This window comes from Panulirus ornatus, chromosome 29, assembly GCF_036320965.1.
Source record: "Panulirus ornatus isolate Po-2019 chromosome 29, ASM3632096v1, whole genome shotgun sequence".
NCBI lineage: Eukaryota > Metazoa > Arthropoda > Malacostraca > Decapoda > Palinuridae > Panulirus > Panulirus ornatus.
This window is the reverse complement of record NC_092252.1, coordinates 21,583,126-21,599,444: the sequence shown is the minus strand read 5'-3', so window position 1 is coordinate 21,599,444 and position 16,319 is coordinate 21,583,126. Positions and strand designations below refer to the sequence as shown.

The 16,319-nt window shown below is 42.5% G+C and overlaps 1 protein-coding gene across 5 annotated transcripts in view; it reads left to right on the top strand.

Annotated features, from left to right (window-relative positions):
- The window catches only part of LOC139758185 (transmembrane protein 208), a 144,127-nt gene that overhangs the window by 101,450 nt on the left and 26,358 nt on the right, over positions 1–16,319 (top strand). For all 5 annotated transcript variants that reach the window (XR_011714784.1, XR_011714785.1, XM_071679397.1 and 2 more), the window contains one exon: positions 367–451. Coding sequence is in view for 3 of the 5 variants with exons in the window: in XM_071679397.1 (XP_071535498.1) it covers positions 367–451 (85 nt within the window). In the remaining 2 variants the exon portion in view is untranslated. The remainder of the gene's footprint in view (positions 1–366; positions 452–16,319) is intronic.

Here is a 16,319-nt window from a genome sequence, read left to right as displayed (position 1 = left end):
GCTATTGTATAGATTATGGAAAGGAAAACACTTGAAACTTTCGATTGTAACAGTCTGTACTCATAGTATTGTGGTAGTGTGCTTGTTAGTAGGGCTTCTTGAGCTTTTGTTTTTTCTGTCATGTGATGTTGGAGCTCTTGGTGTTAACCAAACTGCTTCACTGGTGAGGAGAGACTGCTGTTAGGGCACTGATTAATCAGTCTGTAGGAGCAGGTGAAATAATGGTTAAAGATTTTATTGGGATTTAACCTTAACCCAAAGGGAGTAGAACTCTTTCGTTTTCTTTGTTTGGCAACCTTCCCTGGAGGGAGAAAGCCTTTTGTGAGTTTAAGATTAATTTTTCTAATGTTGATGTTCCCTCCACAGACATGTGAAAGACCTGGTGATCTTGACCTCTGGCACTGTGGTGCTTGGAACCATCTCCACTTACTTTTGGCTCCTTTGGCTTCTGGTAAGATGATAAACACTTTGATAGTTTACATGTCCCATTTGATTATTTTCTGTGATGGTTACACCCTTCCCATGCTCTGTAGAGGATTCATTCTAAGGGAAAGTCATGCAAAGTAAACCTAGATTTACATAATAAAAGGGGATTCTTGTTCCAGTCCCACTTCCTAACCCAATGTTTGTATACCTGTTTCACAAATACAAACAAAAAAATTGTATACATAGTGCATAAGATAAGGCATGCGTCACAGTGATTGGAGCTTAAAGATTAGTGCATGTGCCAAGGAGCTGACCCTGTTGTTTTTTTTTCAGCTTACGTGTTTTTATTGTCTTTCTTGTTTGTCTTTTATTCAATAGATATATTTCATCATGATGTGGTCCATCCTTGATTATGCATAGTTTTCATTTCAGTTTTTTAGATTTTTATTCCTACAATAACTGTCTTTCCCACTATAATAAGGTAGCATCAGTAACATATGAACAGTGGCCTCATTTGCAGACATCCAGTCTCCAGTTCTCATGCATGATGTACCAATGCCCGAGACCACCATACACATCCAAACTCCCCAGACCTCTCCAATGTTTCCCTTGATTGTTTCATATGCCCAGGTTCAGTTCACTGACAGTACATCACCCCCATTGCACACCTCTTTCCCCCTAAAATACCAGTATTCAGTCCCAAGTATTCCAAAGCATTTTTTACTCCATTCTTCCATCTCTTTGGATTCCCATTACTTCTTGCTCCCACTACACCTAACACAGAGATTCTATATGTCAGTCCCTGGTCACTCGTCCACTCTATATATCTGAACCATTTCAGCACATCTAGGTCAGCCCTCTTGACTGCACTGTGCCTTCTACTGTGCTTTCTCTTTTAGGCTCATTTCTTACACAATTAAGTCACCTCATACCACATGTCCTTAAACATTTTATTTCGATGACATTCAACCTCTTCATTTCATTTTGATGACATTCAACGTCTTCCTTTCTTTTGCTTGCATTGCCCAAGATTCACATCCATACAACATTATCAGGAATACTGTACTTTCACACATAACCATCTTTACCCTTACAGACACTGACCTTTCTTACTACACACTTGATAATGCTCCTAGGATTATAAACCCCTCCTCCACCTTATGACCCATTTCAGCCCCTATGGTCCCATCCACTGCCATGTCTGCTCCCAGGTACTCCTCTTCCATTAGGTCATCCTGATAAAATTTCACACAGCCCATCCTGTCTCAACGTCCTCCTGTAGTATATTACCTTACTTTTGCTTACAATCATTTTCACCTTTTAACCCATGCCTTCATACAAGAGCACAATGCATGTACTTTGATCATTCTCAGGCACCTCACCTTGGGTGACATATTTTGAGCAGCCTAGCAATCCATGCAGCACCACTATCACCCTCTTTTTTGAGAAACAGTTTGTCTCATCCACTCCAGATGTTTTCCCACTAGTCATCTTGCACCAGGTTTTACTACCTACTCATTTTACGGTCCCATTCACTTGACTCTCATTTCATTGCCACATTTTCCTAAACATACCACATCTGCCTCCATGTCAGTGGCTCCCGTTTGTACATAAGTAGGTCAGTGTACCACATGACATTCCTTTTAGAAGCTTCCATGGTATATCAATATAATATATGAGAATCTGTTTGCAAGTTATCCAGCCATGCCTGCAAATCACTGGGACTTGTTAGTTGTTGTTAATAGGGGGGTAATGGGGTCTGGGATGGTATGTGGCTTAAGCCTTAAATTTTTCAGTAACTGTTAGAACTATGAGAAATCTATTTCATTGATAAAGCACCTAATAGGCTATGAGTGTCTGGAACTTAGACCTACACTACTTCAGAGTTACAGTGCTTTGAAATACAGTATCTGTGATACTTAAAGTCAAATCCATGTTCCATAAATGATTTTACAACTGTTATGTAAGTGGAAGCTAGCAATTTCTAGTCTACACGAGCCCTCATTTTCCATGTTATCAGACACATTCAGCAGTCTTTCAAAATCCTTTTCTATCTCTTTTTCACATTTTCCTTATCTCATACCACTTTTTCATCTTCCTTCCTCACCATCGCCTCCAGTTATTCTCTTGCTCTTTTAAATCATTACCTCCATGGACATCAGTATTTTTATACTCTCTGAGGCTCATTGTTATTCTGTCATTATCTTTCTTCAGCCATCTGTTTTAGCTCCTGATCTTTTTTTCTTGGCACACTAGTTTTTTCTATAGTACTCCTCCCAGATGTTTGCAGTCTTTACATTTAGAGACTATCCATGCACCTCCCTTCTCTCTTTCTCTGTCATTTCAAATTCCTCGTTCCACATCTCAATACCTTTTCAAAGATATTCACATCCTGCATTTTGCACCATGTGCATTTCACCTGCACGTATAAACACTACTTTCATAGATACCCTCTACACCTCTTCCACCTACCCTCTGTATGCCATTCTGTACTCAGTCTTGCTGCACAGAGGCCACTTTTCCAAACTTTCTATCTTTTTCCATTTCTTTCACTCATATGTCATTTACTGGCCTCCACCATCTTGTGTAGATGGACCCTATTTTTGACCAAGATTCTAGTGTTTGGTTGCCTTCAGGAGTAGTGCTACCCCTTCCTTAACCCTTGTCCTCTCACCAACCCCTGACTATACTCCCAAACCACTCTTCCCCTTTACCCTTGAGCTTTGTTTCACTCAGAGCCAGAACATCCAAGTTTCTTTCCTCAAACATATTACCTATCTCTCCTTATTTATCATCTTGGTTACATCCACACACATTCAGACACCCAAGTCTGAGCCTTCAAGGAGGATGAGCACTCCCCACCTGACTCCTGTTTCCCTATTTAGAAATTGAAATACAAGGAGGGGAAGGTTTCCAGCCCCCCCTTTACCGCCCCCTTTAGTTGCTTTCTACAACACTTAGGGAATACGTAGGAAGTATTGTTTGTCCCCTATCCCCAGGGATTACGAAGGGTAGTGAGTGGTGGGATGAAGAAGTAAAGTTGTTAGTGAAAGAGAAAAGAGGGGCCTTTGTATGATACTTGCAAGGAAGGAGTGCAAATGGTTGGGAGGTTTATAAAAGAAAGTGGCAGGAGGTCAGAAGGGGGCAAGTGGGGAAGAAATAACAGGTTGTGATGAAGTGAGAAGGAGATAGAATGAGTATTTTGAAGGTTTGTTGAATGTGTTTGATGATAATAGGGTGTTTTGGTCGGGGTGGTGCGCAAAGTGTGAGGATCAGGGGAGAATGGTTTGGTTAAGAGAGGAGAGGTAGTGAAAGCTTTGCAGATGACAAAATCCAGCAAGGCAGCTGGATTGGATGGTGACTGTGTTGTTGATTGGTTGATGAGGATATTCAATGTATGTATGGATCATGGTGAAGTGCCTGAGGATTGGCAGAATGCATGCATAGTCCCATTGTTCAAAGGCAAAGGGGATGAAGGTAAGTGTTCAAACTACAGAGGCATAAGTTTGTTGAGTATTCCTGGGAAATTATATGGGAGGATATTGATTGAAAGGGTAAAGGCATGTACAGAGCATCAGATTGGGTGGAGGATGTGTGGATAGGTGTTTGCTTTGAGGAACATGTGTGAGAATTACTTAGAAAAACATGCATTTGTTTGTAGCATTACTTAGAAAAACAGATGCATTTGTTTGTAGCATTTATGGATCTGGAGAAGGCATATAATAGGGTTGATAGAGATGCTTTGTGGAAGGTCTTAAGAATATTCGGTGTGGAAGGTAAGTTGCTAGAAGCAGCGAAAAGTTTGTACCATGAATGTAAGGCATGTTTACGAGTAGGAAGAGAGGAGAGTGATTAGTTTCTTGTGAACGTTGGTCTGTGGCAGGGGTTTGTAATGTCCCCATGGTTTTTCACTTGTTTATGGATTGGGTGGTTTGGGAGGTGAATGCAAGAGTTATGGAGAGAGGGGCGATTATGCAGTCTGTTGGGGATGAGAGGGCCTGGGGAGTGAGTTAGTTGTTGTTCCCCAATGATACAGCTCCAGTGGCTAATTTGAGTGTGAAACTGCTATAGGTGGAGGTTGAGATTGGAAAAGTATGTGAAAGGAGAAAGTTGAGAATTAATGGGAGCAAGGTTATTAGGTTCATTGGGGTTGAGGGACAAGATAATTGAGATGTAAGTTTGAATGGAGAAAAATGGGAGGAAGTGAAGTGTTTTAGGTATCTGGGAGTGGACTTAACAGCAAATGAAACCATGGAAGTGGAAGTGAGTCATAGGATGGGGAGGGGACAAAGGTTCTGGGAGTGATGAAGAATGTGTGGAAGGAGAGAATGTTATCGTGGAGAGCAAAAATGGGTGTGTTTGAAGGAATTGTAGTTCCAACAGTGTTATATGGTTGTGAGGCATGGGCTATAGATAAGGTTGTACAAAGGAGGGTGGATGTGTTTGAAATGAAATGTTTGAGGACAATATGTGGTGGGAGGTGGTTTGATCAAGTAAGTAATGAAAGGTTAAGAGAGATGTATGGAAATAAAGAGTGTGGTTGAGAGAGCAGAAGAGGGTGTGCTGGAATGGTTTGGACATATGGAGAATGAGTAAGGAAAGATTGACAAACAGGATATATGTGTCATAGTTGGAGGGAAGAAAGAGAAGTGGGAGACCAAATTGGAAGTGGAAGGATGTAGTGAAAATAATTTTGAGTGATCGGGTCCTGAACATACAGGAGAGTGTGAGGCATGCAAGGAATAGAGTGAATTGGAACGATGTGGTATGCCAGAGTCGATGTACTGTCAGTGGACTGAACCAGGGCATGTGAAGAGTCTGGGGTAAACCATGGAAAAGTCTGTGGGGCCTGGATGTGGATAGGGAGCTGTTGTTTCGGTGCATTACACATGACAGCTAGAGACTGAGTGTAATGGAATGTGGCCTTTTTGTCTGTTTCCTGATGCTGCCTTGCTGAAGCAGGAGGGGTAATGATACTGTTTCCTGTGGGGTGGGGTAGTGAAAGGAATGGATGAAGGTAAGGAAGTAATGAATATGTACATATCTATATATGTGTATGTACGTGTATGCATACGTTGAAATGTATAGGTATGTATATGTACGTGTGTGGGTATTTATGTATATACATGTGTATGTAGGTGGGTTAGGTCATTCTTTCATCTGTTTACTTGTGCTACATCGCTAGCATGGGAGACAGCGACTAAGTATAATATGTAAAGAAAATATGATAATAAATATATTTATATATGGAGATTTGTAGAGGTTTTCAGAAAAGAAGAGAGAATGTTGGGGTGAAAAGAGTGATGAGAGTAAGTGAGCTTGGGAAGGAGACTTATGTGAGGAAGTACCAGGAGAGACTGAGTACAGAATGGAAAAAGTTGAGAACAAAGGACGAAAGAGGAGTGGGGGAGGAATGGCATGTATTTAGGGAAGCAGTGATGGCTTGCGCAAAAGATGTGTGTGGCATGAGAAGCGTGGGAGGTGGGCAGATTAGAAAGGGTAGTGAGTGGTGGGATGAAGAAGTAAGATTATTAAAGAAAGAGAAGAGAGAGGCATTTGGGTGATTTTTGCAGGGAAATAATGCAAATGTCAGGGAGATGTATAAAAGAAAGAGGCACGATGTCAAGAGAAAGGTGCAAGAGGTGAAAAAGAGGGCAAATGAGAGTTGGGGTGAGAGAGTATCATTAAATTTTAGGGAGAATAAAAAAGATGTTTTGGAAGGAGGTAAATAAAGTGTGTAAGACAAGGGAACAAATGGGAACTTCAGTGGAGGGGGCTAATGGGAAAGTGATAACAGTAGTGGTGATGTGAGAGGAGATGTAGTGAGTATTTTGAAGGTTTGTTGAATGTGTTTGATGATAGATTGGCAGATATAGGGTGTTTTGGTCGGGGTGGTGTGCAAAGTGAGAGGGTTAGGGAAAATGATTTGGTAAACAAAGAAGAGGTAGTAAAAGCTTTGCAGAAGATGAAAGCCGGCAAGGCAGTGGGTTTGGATGGTATTACAGTGGAATTTATAAAAAAAGGGGGTGACTGTATTCTTGACTGGTTGGTAAGGTTACTTAATGTATGTATTACTCATGGTGAGGTGCCTGAGGATTGGCGAAATGCTTGCATAGTGCCATTGTACAATGGCAAAGGGGATAAAAGTGAGTGCTCAAATTGCAGAGGTATAAGTTTGTTGAGTATTCCTGGTAGATTATATGGGAGGGTATTGATTGAGAGGGTGAAGGCATGTACAGAGCATCAGATTAGAGAAGAGCAGTGTGGTTTCAGAAGTGGTAGAGGATGTGTGGATCAGGTGTTTGCTTTCAAGAATGTATGTGAGATCTACTTAGAAAAGCAAATGGATTTGTATGTAGCATTTATGGATCTGGAGAAGGCATATGATAGAGTTGATAGAGATGTTCTGTGGAAGGTATTAAGAATATATGGTGTGGGAGGCAAGTTGTTAGAAGCAGTGAAAAGTTTTCATTGAAAATGTAAGGCATGTGTATGTCTAGGAAGAAAGGAAAGGGATTGGTTCTCAGTGAATGTCAGTTTGCGGCAGGGGTGTGTGATGTCTCCATGGTTGTTTAATTTGTTTATGGATGGGGTTGTTAGGGAAGTGAATGCAAGACTTTTGAAAAGAAGGGCAAGTATGCAGTCAGTTGTGGATGAGAGAGCTTGGGAAGTGAGTCAGTTGTTGTTTGCTGATGATACAGTGCTGGTGGCTGATTCATGTGAGAAATTGCAGAAGCTGGTGACTGAGTATGGTAAAGTGTGTGAAAGAAGAAAACTGAGAGTAAATGTGAATAAGAGCAAGGTTATTAGGTACAGTCGGGTTGAGGGACTAGTCAATTGGTAGGTAGGTTTGAATGGAGAAAAACTGGAGGAAGTGAAGTGTTTTAGATATCTGGGAGTGGATTTTGTAGCGGATGGAACCATGGAAGCGAAAGTGAATCATAGGGTGGGGGAGGGGGCGAAAATTCTCGAAGTATTGAAGAATGTGCGAAAGTCGAGAACATTATCTCGGAAAGCAAAAATGGTATGTTTGATGGAATAGTGGTTCCAACAATGTTATATGGTTGTGGGCTATGGATAGAGTTGTGCGGAGGAGGGTGAATATGTTGGAAATGAGATGTTTGAGGCCAATATGTGGTATGAGGTGGTTTGATGGAGTAAGTAATAATAGGGTACATACCTATACATCTCAATGTACACATATATATACACACACAGACATATACATATATACACATGTACATAATTCATACTGTGTGCCATTATTCATTCCCATCGCCACCTCGCCACACATGAAATAACAACCCCCTCCCCCCTTATGTGTGCGAGGTAGCGCTAGGAAAGACAACGAAGGCCCCATTCATTCACACTCGGTCTCTAGCTGTCATGTTTGCACCGAAAACCACAGCTCCCTCTCCACATCCAGGCCCCACAGAACTTTCCCTGGTTTACCCCAGACGCTTCACATGCCTCGTTCAATCCATTGACAGCACGTCGAACCCGGTATACCACATCGTTCCAGTTCACTCTACTCCTTGCACGCCTTTCACCCTCCTGCATGTTCAGGCCCCGATCACTCAAAATCTTTTTCACTCCATCTTTCCACCTCCAATTTAGTTTCCCACTTCTCCTCGTTCTCTCCACCTCTGACACATATATCCTCTTGGTCAATCTTTCCTCACTCATTCTCTCCATGTGACCAAGACATTTCAAAACACCCTCTTCTGCTCTCTCAGCCACACTCTTTTTATTTCCACACATCTCTCTTACCTTTCCATTACTTAATCAAACCACCTCACACCACATATTGTCCTCAAACATCTCATTTCCAGCACATCCACCCTCCTGCACAGAACTCTATCCATAGCCCACGCCTCGCAACCATACAGCAATGTTGGAACCACTATTCCTTCAAACATACCCATTTTTGCTATTCGAGATAATGTTCTCGACTTCCAAACATTCTTCAAGGCTCCCAGAATTTTCGCCCCTTCCCCACCCTATGATTCACTTCCGCTGGAATCCATGGTTCCATCCGCTGCCAGATCCACTCCCAGATATCTAAAACACTTTACTTCCTCCAGTTTTTCTCCATTCAAACTTACCTCCCAGTTGACTTGACCCTCAACCCTACTGTACTTAATAACCTTTCTCTTATTCACATTTACTCTTAACTTTCTTCTTTCACACACTTTACCAAACTCAGTCACCAGTTTCTGCAGTTTCTCACATGAATCAGCCACCAGCGCTGTATCATCAGCGAACAACAACTGACTCACTTCCCAAGCTTTCTCATCCACAACAGACTGCATACTTTCCCCTCTTTCCAAAACTCTTGCATTCACCTCCCTAACAGCCCCATCCATAAACAAATTAAACAACCATGGAGATATCACACACCCCTGCCGCAAACATACATTCACTGAGAACCAATCACTTTCCTCTCTTCCTACACATACACATGCCTTACATCCTCGATAAAAACTTTTCACTGCTTCTAACAACTTGCTCTCCCACACCATATATTCTTAATACCTTCCACAGAGCCTCACTATCAACTCTCTCATATGCCTTCTCCAGATCCATAAATGCTACATACAAATCCATTTGCTTTTCTAAGTATTTCTCACATACATTCTTCAAAGCAAACACCTGATCCACACATCCTCTACCACTTCTGAAACCACTCTGCTCTTCCCCAATCTGATGTTCTGTACATGCCTTCACCCTCTCAATCAATACCCTTCCATATGATTTACCAGGAATACTCAACAAACTTATACCTCTGTAATTTGAGCACTCACTCTTATCCCCTTTGCCTTTGTACACTGGCACTATGCAAGCATTCCGCCAATCCTGAGGCACCTCACCATGAATCATACATACATTAAATAACCTTACCAACCAGTCAACAATACAGTCACACCCTTTTTTAATAAATTCCACTGCAGTACCATCCAAACCTGCTGCCTTGCGGCTTTCATCTTCCGTAAAGCTGTTACTACCTCTTCTCTGTTTACCAAATCATTTTCCCTAACCCTCTCACTTTGCACACCACCTTGACCAAAACACCCTATATCTGCCACTCTATCATCAAACACATTCAACAAACCTTCAAAATACTCACTCCATCTCCTTCTCACATCACCAATACTTATTATCACCTCCCCATTATCCCCCTTCACTGAAGTTCCCATTTGCTCCCTTGTCTTACGCACTTTATTTACCTCCTTCCAAAACATCTTTTTATACTCCTAAAATTTAATGATACTCTCTCACCCCAACTCTCATTTGCCCTCTTTTTCACCTCTTGCACCTTTCTCTTGACCTCCTGCCTCTTTCTTTTATACATCTCCCACTCATTTGCATTTTCTCCCATGCAAAAATCGTCCAAATGCCTCTTTCTTCTCTTTCACTAATAATCTTACTTCTTCATCCCACCACTCACTACCCTTTCTGATCAACCCACCTCCCACGCTTCTCATGGCAGAAGCATCTTTGCGCAAGCCATCACTGCTTCCCTAAATACATCCCATTCCTCCCCCACTCCCCTTACCTCCTTTGTTCTCACCTTTTTCAATTCTGTACTCAGTCTCTCCTGATACTTCCTCACACAAGTCTCCTTCCCAAGCTCACTTACTCTCACCACTCCTTTAACTCCAACATTCTCTCTTCTTTTCTGAAAACCCCTACAAATCTTCACCTTCGCCTCGACAAGATAATGATCAGACATCCCTCCAGTTGCACCTCTCAGCACATTTACATCCAAAAGTCTCTCTTTCGGGCGCCTATCAATTAACACGTAATCCAATAACGCTGTCTCACCATCTCTCCTACTTACATACGTATACTTATGTATAGCTCGCTTTTTAAAGCAGGTATTCCCACTCACCAGTCCTTTTTCAGCACATAAATCTACAAGCTCTTCACCATTTCCATTTACAACACTTGACACCCCATGTATACCAATTATTCCCTCAACTGCCACATTACTCACCTTTGCATTTAAATCACCTATCAATATAACCCGGTCTTGTGCATCAAAACCACTAACACACTCATTCGGCTGCTCCCAAAACACTTGCCTCTCATGATCTTTCTTCTCATGCCCAGGTGCATATGCACCAATAATCACCCACCTCTCTACATCAACTTTCAGTTTTACCCATCTCAATCTAGAGTTTACTTTCTTACACGCTATCACATACTCCCACAACTCCTGTTTCAGGAGTAGTGCTAATCCTTCCCTTGCTCTTGTCCTCTCACTAACCCCTGACTTTACTCCCAAGACATTCCCAAACCACTCTTCCCCTTTACCCTTGAGCTTCATTTCACTCAAAGCCAAAACATCCAGGTTCCTTTCCTCAAACATACTGCCTATCTCTCCTTTTTTCTCATCTTGGTTACATCCACACATATTTAGACACCCCAGTCTGAGCCTTCGAGGAGGATGAGCACTCCCTGCTTGACTCCTTCTGTTTCCCCTTTTAGAAAGTTAAAATACAAGGAGGGGAGGGTTTCTGGCCCCCCGCTCTCGTCCCCTTTAGTTGCCTTCTATGACACGTGAGGAATGCATGGAAAGTATTCTGTCTCCCCTAATATATACATTCTTTCTTTCATTTCTTTCATACTGTTTGCCATTTCCCGCGTTAGCGAGGTAGCTTTAAGAACAGAGGGCTGGGCCTTTGAGGGATTATCCTCACCTGGCCCCCTTCTCTGTTCCTTCTTTTGGAAAATTAAAAAAAAGAGAGAGGGGAGGATTCCAGCCACCCGCTCCCTCCTCTTTTAGTCGTCTTCTACGACATTCCGGCAATACCTGGGAAGTATTCTTTCTCCCCTATCCCCAGGGATAATATATATATATATATATATATATATATATATATATATGTAATGTGGCAGTTGAGGGAATAATTGGTATGCATGGGGTGTTCAGTGTTGTAAATGGAAATGGTGAAGAGCTTGTAGATTTATGTGCTGAAAAAGGACTGATGATTGGGAATACCTGGTTTAAAAAGCGAGATATACATAAGTATACTTATGTAAGTAGGAGAGATGGCCAGAGAGCGTTATTGGATTACGTGTTAATTGACAGGCGTGCGAAAGAGAGACTTTTGGATGTTAATGTGCTGAGAGGTGCAACTGGAGGGATGTCTGATCATTATCTTGTGGAGGCTAAGGTGAAGATTAGTATGGGTTTTCAGAAAAGAGGAGTGAATGTTGGGGTGAAGAAGGTGGTGAGAGTAAGTGAGCTTGGGAAGGAGACCTGTGTGGGGAAGTACCAGGAGAGACTGTGTACAGAATGGAAAAAGGTGAGAACAATGGAAGTAAGGGGAGTGGGGGAGGAATGGGATGTATTTAGGGAATCAGTGATGGATTGCGCAAAAGATGCTTGTGGCATGAGAAGAGTGGGAGGTGGGCTGTTTAGAAAGGGTAGTGAGTGGTGGGATGAAGAAGTAAGAGTATTAGTGAAAGAGAAGAGAGAGGCATTTGGACGATTTTTGCAGGGAAAAAATGCAATTGAGTGGGAGAAGTATAAAAGAAAGAGACAGGAGGTCAAGAGAAAGGTGCAAGAGGTGAAAAAAAGGGCAAATGAGAGTTGGGGTGAGAGACTATCAGTAAATTTTAGGGAGAATAAAAAGATGTTCTGGAAGGAGGTAAATAGGGTGCGTAAGACAAGGGAGCAAATGGGAACTTCAGTGAAGGGCGTAAATGGGGAGGTGATAACAAGTAGCGGTGATGTGAGAAGGAGATGGAATGAGTATTTTGAAGGTTTGTTGAATGTGTCTGATGACAGAGTGGCAGATATAGGGTGTTTTGGTCAAGGTGGTGTGCAAAGTGAGAGGGTTAGGGAAAATGATTTGGTAAACAGAGAAGAGGTAGTAAAAGCTTTGCGGAAGATGAAAGCCGGCAAGGCAGCAGGTTTGGATGGTATTGCAGTGGAATTTATTAAGAAAGGGGGTGACTGTATTGTTGACTGGTTGGTAAGGTTATTTAATGTATGTATGACTCATGGTGAGGTGCCTGAGGATTGGCGGAATGCGTGCATAGTGCCATTGTACAAAGGCAAAGGGGATAAGAGTGAGTGCTCAAATTACAGAGGTATAAGTTTGTTGAGTATTCCTGGTAAATTATATGGGAGGGTATTGATTGAGAGGGTGAAGACATGTACAGAGCATCAGATTGGGGAAGAGCAGTGCGGTTTCAGAAGTGGTAGAGGATGTGTGGATCAGGTGTTTGCTTTGAAGAATGTATGTGAGAAATACTTAGAAAAGCAAATGGATTTGTATGTAGCATTTATGGATCTGGAGAAGGCATATGATAGAGTTGATAGAGATGCTCTGTGGAAGGTATTAAGAATATTTGGTGTGGGAGGCAAGTTGTTAGAAGCAGTGAAAAGTTTTTATCGAGGATGTAAGGCATGTGTACGTGTAGGAAGAGAGGAAAGTGATTGGTTCTCAGTGAATGTAGGTTTGCGGCAGGGGTGTGTGATGTCTCCATGGTTGTTTAATTTGTTTATGGATGGGGTTGTAAGGGAGGTAAATGCAAGAGTCCTGGAAAGAGGGGCAAGTATGAAGTCTGTTGGGGATGAGAGAGCTTGGGAAGTGAGTCAGTTGTTGTTCGCTGATGATACAGCGCTGGTGGCTGATTCATGTGAGAAACTGCAGAAGCTGGTGACTGAGTTTGGTAAAGTGTGTGGAAGAAGAAAGTTGAGAGTAAATGTGAATAAGAGCAAGGTTATTAGGTACAGTAGGGGTGAGGGTCAAGTCAATTGGGAGGTGAGTTTGAATGGAGAAAAACTGGAGGAAGTGAAGTGTTTTAGATATCTGGGAGTGGATCTGTCAGCGGATGGAACCATGGAAGCGGAAGTGGATCATAGGGTGGGGGAGGGGGCGAAAATTTTGGGAGCCTTGAAAAATGTGTGGAAGTCGAGAACATTATCTCGGAAAGCAAAAATGGGTATGTTTGAGGGAATAGTGGTTCCAACAATGTTGTATGGTTGCGAGGCGTGGGCTATGGATAGAGATGTGCGCAGGAGGATGGATGTGCTGGAAATGAGATGTTTGAGGACAATGTGTGGTGTGAGGTGGTTTGATCGAGTAAGTAACGTAAGGGTAAGAGAGATGTGTGGAAATAAAAAGAGCGTGGTTGAGAGAGCAGAAGAGGGTGTTTTGAAATGGTTTGGGCACATGGAGAGAATGAGTGAGGAGAGATTGACCAAGAGGATATATGTGTCGGAGGTGGAGGGAACGAGGAGAAGAGGGAGACCAAATTGGAGGTGGAAAGATGGAGTGAAAAAGATTTTGTGTGATCGGGGCCTGAACATGCAGGAGGGTGAAAGGAGGGCAAGAAATAGAGTGAATTGGAGTCATGTGGTATACAGGGGTTGACGTGCTGTCAGTGGATTGAAGCAAGGCATGTGAAGCGTCTGGGGTAAACCATGGAAAGCTGTGTAGGTATGTATATTTGCGTGTGTGGACGTGTGTATGTACATGTGTATGGGGGGGGGGGGTTGGGCCATTTCTTTCGTCTGTTTCCTTGCGCTACCTCGCAGACGCGGGAGACAGCGACAAAGTATAAAAAAAAAAAAAAAAAAAAAAAATATATATATATATATATATATATATATATATATATATATCTTTTTCTTTCATACTATTCGCCATTTCCCGCATTAGCGAGGTAGCGTTAAGAACAGAGGACTGGGCCTTTGAGGGAATATCCTCACCTGGCCCCCCTTCTCTGTTCCTTCTTTTGGAAAATTGAAAAAAAAACGAGAGGGGAGGATTTCCAGCCACCCGCTCCATATATATATATATATATATATATATATATATATATTATTTATATTTTTTTTTATTATACTTTGTTGCTGTCTCCCGCGTTTGCGAGGTAGCGCAAGGAAACAGACGAAAGAAATGGCCCAACCCCCCCCATACCCATGTATATACATACGTCCACACACGCAAATATACATACCTACACAGCTTTCCATGGTTTACCCCAGACGCTTCACATGCCTTGATTCAATCCACTGACAGCACGTCAACCCCGGTATACCACATCGCTCCAATTCACTCTATTCCTTGCCCTCCTTTCACCCTCCTGCATGTTCAGGCCCCGATCACACAAAATCTTTTTCACTCCATCTTTCCACCTCCAATTTGGTCTCCCTCTTCTCCTCGTTCCCTCCACCTCCGACACATATATCCTCTTGGTCAATCTTTCCTCACTCATTCTCTCCATGTGCCCAAACCACTTCAAAACACCCTCTTCTGCTCTCTCAGCCACGCTCTTTTTATTTCCACACATCTCTCTTACCCTTACGTTATTCACTCGATCAAACCACCTCACACCACACATTGTCCTCAAACATCTCATTTCCAGCACATCCATCCTCCTGTGCACCACTCTATCCATAGCCCACGCCTCGCAACCATACAACATTGTTGGAACCACTATTCCTTCAAACATACCCATTTTTGCTTTCCGAGATAATGTTCTCGACTTCCACACATTCTTCAAGGCCCCCAGAATTTTCGCCCCCTCCCCCACCCTATGATCCACTTCCGCTTCCATGGTTCCATCCGCTGCCAGATCCACTCCCAGATATCTAAAACACTTCACTTCCTCCTATATATATATATATATATATACTACAGAGAAGAGGTAGTAAAAGCTTTGCGGAAGATGAAAGCCGGCAAGGCAGCAGGTTTGGATGGTATTGCAGTGGAATTTATTAAAAAAGGGGGTGACTGTATTATTGACTGGTTGGTAAGGTTATTTAATGTATGTATGACTCATGGTGAGGTGCCTGAGGATTGGCGGAATGCGTGCATAGTGCCATTGTACAAAGGCAAAGGGGATAAGAGTTAGTGCTCAAATTACAGAGGTATAAGTTTGTTGAGTATTCCTGGTAAATTATATGGGAGGGTATTGATTGAGAGGGTGAAGGCATGTACAGAGCATCAGATTGGGGAAGAGTAGTGTGGTTTCAGAAGTGGTAGAGGATGTGTGGATCAGGTGTTTGCTTTGAAGAATGTATGTGAGAAATACTTAGAAAAGCAAATGGATTTGTATGTAGCATTTATGGATCTGGAGAAGGCATATGATAGAGTTGATAGAGATGCTCTGTGGAAGGCATTAAGAATATATGGTGTGGGAGGCAAGTTGTTAGAAGCAGTGAAAAGTTTTTATCGAGGATGTAAGGCATGTGTACGTGTAGGAAGAAAGGAAAGTGATTGGTTCTCAGTGAATGTAGGTTTGCGGCAGGGGTGTGTGATGTCTCCATGGTTGTTTAATTTGTTTATGGATGGGGTTGTTAGGGAGGTGAATGCAAGAGTTTTGGAAAGAGGGGCAAGTATGAAGTCTGTTGGGGATGAGAGAGCTTGGGAAGTGAGTCAGTTGTTGTTCACTGATGATACAGTGCTGGTAGCTGATTCATGTGAGAAACTGCAGAAGCTGGTGACTGAGTTTGGTAAAGTGTGTGAAAGAAGAAAGTTAAGAGTAAATGTGAATAAGAGCAAGGTTATTAGGTACAGTAGGGTTGAGGGTCAAGTCAGTTGGGAGGTAAGTTTGAATGGAGAAAAACTGGAGGAAGTAAAGTGTTTTAGATATCTGGGAGGGATCTGGCAGCGGATGGAACCATGGAAGCGGAAGTGGATCATAGGGTGGGGGAGGGGGCGAAAATTCTGGGAGCCTTGAAGAATGTGTGGAAGTCGAGAACATTATCTCGGAAAGCAAAAATGGGTATGTTTGAAGGAATAGTGGTTCCAACAATGTTGTATGGTTGCGAGGCGTGGGCTATGGATAGAGTTGTGCGCAGGAGGATGGATGTGCTGGAAATGAGATGTTTGAGGACAATGTGTGGTGTGAGGTGGTTTGATCGAGTA